The sequence below is a fragment of the Zingiber officinale genome, chromosome 7B (assembly GCF_018446385.1).
Source record: "Zingiber officinale cultivar Zhangliang chromosome 7B, Zo_v1.1, whole genome shotgun sequence".
Taxonomy (NCBI): Eukaryota; Viridiplantae; Streptophyta; class Magnoliopsida; order Zingiberales; family Zingiberaceae; genus Zingiber; species Zingiber officinale.
Window position 1 is genome coordinate 90,767,372 of NC_055999.1, and position 6,691 is coordinate 90,774,062.

General features: G+C 36.5%; 1 protein-coding gene across 3 annotated transcripts; it reads left to right on the forward strand.

The window, feature by feature from the left end:
- Positions 1 to 888: 888 nt before the first annotated feature.
- On the forward strand, positions 889 to 4,280 carry LOC122006238 (phosphatidylinositol 4-phosphate 5-kinase 9-like). 3 transcript variants are annotated; one of them, XM_042561661.1, is made up of 5 exons: positions 889 to 948; positions 1,052 to 1,868; positions 2,843 to 3,071; positions 3,150 to 3,366; positions 3,559 to 4,280. In XM_042561661.1, exons 2-4 carry the CDS (start codon positions 1,090 to 1,092, stop codon positions 3,312 to 3,314), a joined length of 1,173 nt encoding a protein of 390 aa, XP_042417595.1. In that variant the 5' UTR covers positions 889 to 948; positions 1,052 to 1,089; the 3' UTR covers positions 3,315 to 3,366; positions 3,559 to 4,280. The 3 variants fall into 3 exon arrangements, with proteins under 3 accessions (XP_042417595.1, XP_042417597.1, XP_042417596.1); XM_042561662.1 differs by lacking the exon at positions 889 to 948 and having other exon boundaries at positions 1,019 to 1,868; positions 3,150 to 3,440; positions 3,559 to 4,279; XM_042561663.1 differs by lacking the exons at positions 889 to 948; positions 3,559 to 4,280 and having other exon boundaries at positions 1,017 to 1,873; positions 3,150 to 3,291.
- Positions 4,281 to 6,691: the final 2,411 nt, after the last annotated feature.

Below are 6,691 nucleotides of genomic sequence, written 5' to 3' on the forward strand. Positions count from 1 at the left end.
AGAAAGAGGATGAGAAGTGAGAAAATATGATGAGAGAGAGTATAATGAGAGAGAATGAAGAAAGAGAAAATTTGATGAAAGAAAATAAAGAGAAAGGGTGTCTGATGAGACATATTGAGGAGAGAAAAAATATGATAAAAGAAAAAAAAAATACGATATAGAATGAGGAGAAAGAAAGTCTGATGAGAGAGAATAAGAAGAAAGAAAATGATATGAAAGACAAATTAAATAAATATATTAAATATATTTTTATTTAAAACTTAATTCTTATTCTCATTTTCATTAAAATCCAGGAGAAAAGGTAAATTTCTATAATATTTAAATTTTTAAATTTCATTCTAAAATTTTAATTTTATTTCTATTAACTAAACATAAAGTTTTGGATTAAATCTATTTCTATATTCTTAAATCTCTAAATGGAACGCTATCTTAAGGATAATTAAATCATTTTATTTTATAAAGGAGCAGGTTGGTGAATGGTGAAGCCTTTTAATTAAAAATTGAAAGGTACTTATACGATGGTTTAAAAAAAAAAAAAAATGCTATCATAATTTTCGACCTTTTCATTATCAAAATATTTTAAATAAATAAATTTCACTAATAAAATATTTATTAATTTAATTAAATGAAAATAATTTATTAATTTGTCAAGGAGTGTGAAGTATACTCACCGCTACGCTGGTAGATCAAAATTGTCACAAAAGGCAAAGAAAGCGCATCTCGATCCTCAAAAAGTGGAACGCGTCCAGAAAGTTCCACGATCCACCTTAAATATACGTTTTTTTCTTTACGCTTCTTGTACCTTAATTATGATGGGCCACTCTTTGAGTTTTATTGGTGGGGACCTCAGATTCAACCAATCCAGAGAGAGACTATTGAAAGCGTTACCTCGGCTGTCGACTGGGAATGAGGGTACTACGGAGTCCGCTGAGCATCCGATCACTGCCGGTAAGAATACGGATGGAGTTTCGTTTGTTCCGATTCATCGTGCTTTTTTTTTTTTTTTCCTTTCTTTCCCTTCTCTTAGTTTTTCTACCCTCCTGGCCATGAGTTCGAGTTCGAATTTGAACGCCGAGCGGAGGAAAAGAAATGGAGTCGCAGAAGGGAAAGCTCACCCGCACGCACTCCTCCCTCCTCCGATCCCCCACCGTCCAGTCCTCGACCCACAGCCTTTCCTCCATCGCCGCCGCCGACGACGAGGAGGAGAAGCCCCACCGCCCTCACCGCCTCCCGCCCCGCTGCCGCAGCACCTCGCGCAATCTCTTACTTCTCCCGGTCCCTTTCGCCCTCATCTTCTTCTTCTTCCTTTACCTCCGCGACGACTCCCCTCTCTTCGCTGACGCCCTCCTCCTCTCTGCCCTCGCCACCGCTGCCTCTCTCGCCGCCCGCCGATCCGACCTCTTCCGCCGCGGCGCCACCGCGTTCCAACGGCCTTCGTCCGTCGAATGGTCCCTCGGTGGCTTGGAGAGGAAGGAGAAGCGGTCCGGTGCTCGGATTATCCGAGAGGGGATCGAGTTCTACAGCAATGGGGATTACTACGAAGGCGAATTCCACAAGGGGCGTTGCAGCGGCTCCGGCGTCTACAATTTCTTCGGAAAGGGTCGGTACGAAGGCGACTGGGTCGACGGGAAGTACGATGGATATGGTATCGAAAGCTGGGCGAGAGGCAGCCGCTACCGAGGGCAGTACCGGATGGGGATGCGGCACGGCTATGGTGTGTATAAATTCTATAGCGGCGATAGCTACGCTGGAGAATGGGTCGGCGGGCAGAGCCACGGTGTGGGAGAGCAGACGTGTTCCGACGGGAGTAGCTATTTCGGGGAGTTCAAGTGCGGGGTCAAGCACGGCTTCGGCTACTACCATTTCAGGCAAGGTTTTTGTTCTACTACGCTATTTCTAATAGGTTACATCAATTTTGTGGATAAAAGCTCGCGTCTTTAGTGTTGGTACTAGCATTTTTATTCAATTGGACCACTTCTATTGCAAAAGGTACGTTTTCCATGTGATGCTAGTTGTAAATAACTGATTTAGCATGGTGGCCAATTAGTTGATGAAAGAAAGCACGTTACTTTGTATTATTTGATAGGTTTCTTGCATTCAAAGGCCTTTTCATTGTAGAAAGGTTTCGATTTTTTTTTTCTTGGTGTAGAAAATTTACTCTTTCTTTTTCAAGTAATTAATTGAAAAAGTAGAATTTGATAACGTTCAATTGTTTTGCGTGTTTGTTGCTTGCCTTTCTGTCTATCTAGTACTTAATTGTCACTCCTGCCTGTTACCTGTTAGTAGTGTGCAAGGATAACCTAGTCATATTTTTGTTGATTGCTTCGACCATAATGAACTTGAAAATGAAAGTCATGGAACACTGTGTAACTTCACCAGGGTAAAAGGAAGATTGGTAATACACTACACAATACTATTTTCTGTTAGTTCATCTAGTGTTCTTCCTGGTGCATCCTTCTATCATAATATTTTTGCTCTTCTTATATTGGAGGCAAAGGAAGCATAACATGAAAGCCACTATTTCCTCTTTTTTTTTGTAGTTTGACTTCTTACTTTCTTTGCTTCTGGTGCACAATAAACTAATAAGGGTGTTTTCCTTTCTACCTATCAAACATTTCCTACCTTCTTTCAAGAAGTTTTTCTGTCAATGCTTTATATAACTTGGTTTCTTGTATTTGCAATGGTTCTTCTCAATTTCATTGAAGCATCATTCCCTATGCTTACAAGATATGATTTTTATTCAAGCTTCTCAATGTAATCATGCTAATTGCATATTTTCCATTCAAAATTTCTGGGCAAAGTAAGAGGCTATTGATCGATCAAACACTTATTTTGGGTGTAGGAATGGTGACAAGTATACTGGTGAATACTTTGCAGACAAGATCCACGGTTTTGGTGTTTATCATTTTGCTAATGGTCACTGCTATGAAGGATCATGGCATGAAGGCAAGAAGCAAGGTTATGGAATGTACACGTTTCGAAATGGAGACACAAGATGCGGTGATTGGGACGTTGGAGTTCTAAAGACTCCCCTTTGCCCATCAGAACCTTCTGTGCAGCGTGCTGTTCAGGTAATTTCTTTACTTGTTTTTTAGTTCTAGTTTTCTTCTGTTCATGTGATTTTTAACAACATGAACTTTGATGTATAGGCTGCTCGGAAGGCAGCAGAAAGCTCAATTCTTGTTCCGAGAGTAGATTCGCAAGTAAACAAAACTGTCGCAGCTGCAAATAGAGCAGCCACTGCTGCTCGAGTTGCCGCAATAAAAGCTGTGCAGAATCGTATCGATGGCAAATTTTGTGAGATCAACGTCTGAGTTCGTTTGGACTGTACATTTTGCTAACCATATCTGAGAGTTTGTCGATCAGGTACACCAATTACTTACTCAAGTCAGGAAATATGCAAGTAGTTGGCAACTCTAACCTCATTTGTGAAACCCAAAGTAATGGTCTTTCCTCAACTGTAAAAATGTATATAACTCATGCATCTGATGTTAAGTAAAAGTTATTTACAGAACAGCTTCAGAACTTGATGCGCTTGTTCTTTCCACTCTTTTGTAGGTCAAAAGTGAAATCTAGTGGAAGAAAGGATGATACCATGCGCGCAATGTTGACTGTTCTTGTATTTGCGCATGGTAAAGCAGTAGCCCCTGCTTTATCATTCTTGCCAGTTGTATACTTCCTCAACTCAATCCATTCTCTGTTTTTGAATCTTGTACATGCATCTTACACTCTGATGATGCCTTATCATGTGCAATCGTCCCACCTAATCTTCTAAAATTTCCAAGTATTCAATACAATAAACGACATGTCTCGTATCTCCCCGGCATGATTACCTCGTCTGATTCAAGCACTCCTACCTGCATCTCCTGTTCTCTAAGAAAATGTGGTCCAGCCATTGTTGCAGGAATGAGATGTTTCTTGGAGGTACATGGCCTGCAATCTTGAGCTCTTCTTTGACCATTTTGTATTTTGTTTATTTGGTCGTTGGTCATGTTGTTTGGCGTTTCAATTCAAGTTCAATGTTTTGATCTAACCAATGCATCATCAGCTCGAAGACCCTCCTTTATTTTCCAGCAGAAGGAACCTCTTTCTTACCAAGTGTGGGCCTGCAGTTGACTTTTCCCATTGACTTTTTTGCTTCTTGTCACTTGCATCCTGTTGACCTTTGTTTCCACTTCAAAATGTTCCACTTCAGATTATTATATTTTATTCTTCTTAAAAAAAAAAAAATACTACAAAGGCATCTTGCATTGTACCTATGTTGTTTAATGAAACAAAAACAATTTATATTTTACTCTTAGAAAGGAGGATAACATTAATTAATTTTGGTTGTTCAAGTTGTTTGAAAAAAAATAGATTCGATGACCGATTTTTTTTTTTTCAAATGCACATCATCTATGTCTTTGTAATCAGGTTGTTTAGTTGATGAAACAACTGATATATTGGAAAATAATGTAATTTTTATTCAGAAAGACAAATCTGTAGAGAATTTAATAATTCTTATTTTCAAAATGATAAGATTAATTAATCTCATTCATTCAAATTGCTTGAAAAAAATTCACTTCAGCGACTGAAAATACCTTCTCTCAAAATTACTCTTCTATTTTTTTTTCTTTTAAAAAAAATTATGCCTTCAGCAGACTCACTAAATGAAAGAAGAAATTTTAATTTAGATAAATAAATAATCTCAAAATCAAATAGAAGAAATGGCCCACAAGGTCATTCGCTCGACAATTTAATCGATTAAAGCGATGGAACCGGAGAATATTTTCCAAGTAGCAAATATTTATAAAAGTCCAATAATAAACATACTAAATATTAAGTTTTATTCAACCACTGCATGAAAACCGTACGGTACTTAATTTTAAAAGTATTTTAACATTTAATTCTATTACTAAATCGGATCAGATTAATTTTTAATTACCGATTTGGCTGTTCTGATTTGGTTTAAAAATAATGAAAGCACTAAACGACAAATAAATATTAGGAAACTTCTCTGCTCGAGCTGACTAGATTGCGTAGCAACTAATCAACTGATTGATTAAATAATTAATTAAATGTTATCTTAAAATTTTTTGTAAGAATGCCTATAGATTTGTTCATATTTTAACATCTCATAGACGTAGAAGACTACTTATATGATTGATATAGATTTTTAATCTTGTCAACATATAGAATACAACTTAATTAGCATTCTTGTGTGTCAAACTCTTGATTGATATATCATTGCAAGATTATTAATTAACTTTTGTCTATTCTGCGTTAATTTTTTTGGGCAACACGCTGATTTATTTATTATTTTACATCTTCCAAAGTCAAGAATTTTAATTATCCGACAATTTATCAAATCATGCACCTAGACATCTTAATTGACCAAAAGGCGTATACTACTTTGATATTTATCAAAGGATGCACTTTTTCAAGCACACTTCCCTTTTTATCCTTCTGACAAATCAAACTTTTTTTTTTGTCGTTTTTCTTTTCTCCCTCTTCTCTTTTCTTTCTCCTCTTTCATCAACGACATTTAAAATTTAATTAATTTTTTTATAACATTTTAATACATTTAGAGAAGCTAAAATAAACTATGAATAGCAAATTTGAACTCCTTGCAACATCAGGAATCCACAGGAACTGAAATGGGTGTAATCTGAGGTCTCTAGGTCCATCAGTGGGTTTTGACCGAAACCCACTGATGGACCTAAAGAGCTCCAATTGCACCCATTTCAGTTCCTGTGGATTCCTGATGTTGCAAGGAGTTCAAATATGTTATCCATTGTTTATTTTGACTTTTAGAAGGTGTTAAAATATAAGAAGAAAGAATCAGTAAAAATGCTCCACGTTAAGCCTGATATAAATCATATCCCACGTTGGGCCTGATATAATTACATATCAAGCCCAATGTGGATCTCACTCTATTAGGAATGCTCAATTGTTTTAGCAACTCTTCATTTCATAATGGATGTGTTTATGATTGCTCTAAGTAGAAAAATAGATAAGGGCATCAATGCATATCCTCCTACATAAATGTTTCAGCTAGTGATGAAATCAAGTGGAAAAAGGCAGTAGCAAAACGTTGAGAGTTCTCTGACAAATTGGAGAATGTATAATGCTTCATTACCTGTAAGAAATACATATGCAAACATTTAGAACAAATAGTCATAGTATAGTTATTGAAAAAAGAGAAGATACGTATAATTCCAATAAATAGAATTGACACAATGCCAGATAGACCTAATTCTTCTACTAGCATGTAACTGCAAATAAGTCATGACTCAATTATTTCTTCTTTTTTTGTAAAAGAAAATTAATCCAGAAAATGAGATCACTTACGAGAAATAAGGGAAAAGGACAAAGAGACACCACTCCAAATTCTGAAGGCTGAAAGAAAAGTGTGTCAATTATTTAAATGGGAAAAAGATACCAAGCAAAAGACAGAGGAATTGCAAAAATCATTACTTTTCAATATCCAATCCAGCATATTTGAAGAGGTATTCAGCAGTTAAGGCTTTTCCAATGTGCATAATTTTTTAAACCCCCAACAAAGACATACATCATGAACTGAGATTTAAGTCAAAATAAAATGCTTCATTAGAAATGAAGAGTTCCTAAAACAATTGAGCATTCCTAATAGGGTGAGATCCACATTGGGCCTGATATGCAATCATATCAGGCCCAACGTGTGCCTGATATG

Coding starts and splice junctions, on each gene's coding strand:
- LOC122006238 (XM_042561661.1), top strand. CDS start 1,090: ATGGAGTCGCAGAAGGGAAAGCTCACCCGCACGCACTCCTCCCTCCTC. Junction 1,869..2,842: donor TTCGGCTACTACCATTTCAG/GCAAGGTTTTTG, acceptor TTTTGGGTGTAG/GAATGGTGACAAGTATACTG. Junction 3,072..3,149: donor CTGTGCAGCGTGCTGTTCAG/GTAATTTCTTTA, acceptor TTTGATGTATAG/GCTGCTCGGAAGGCAGCAGA.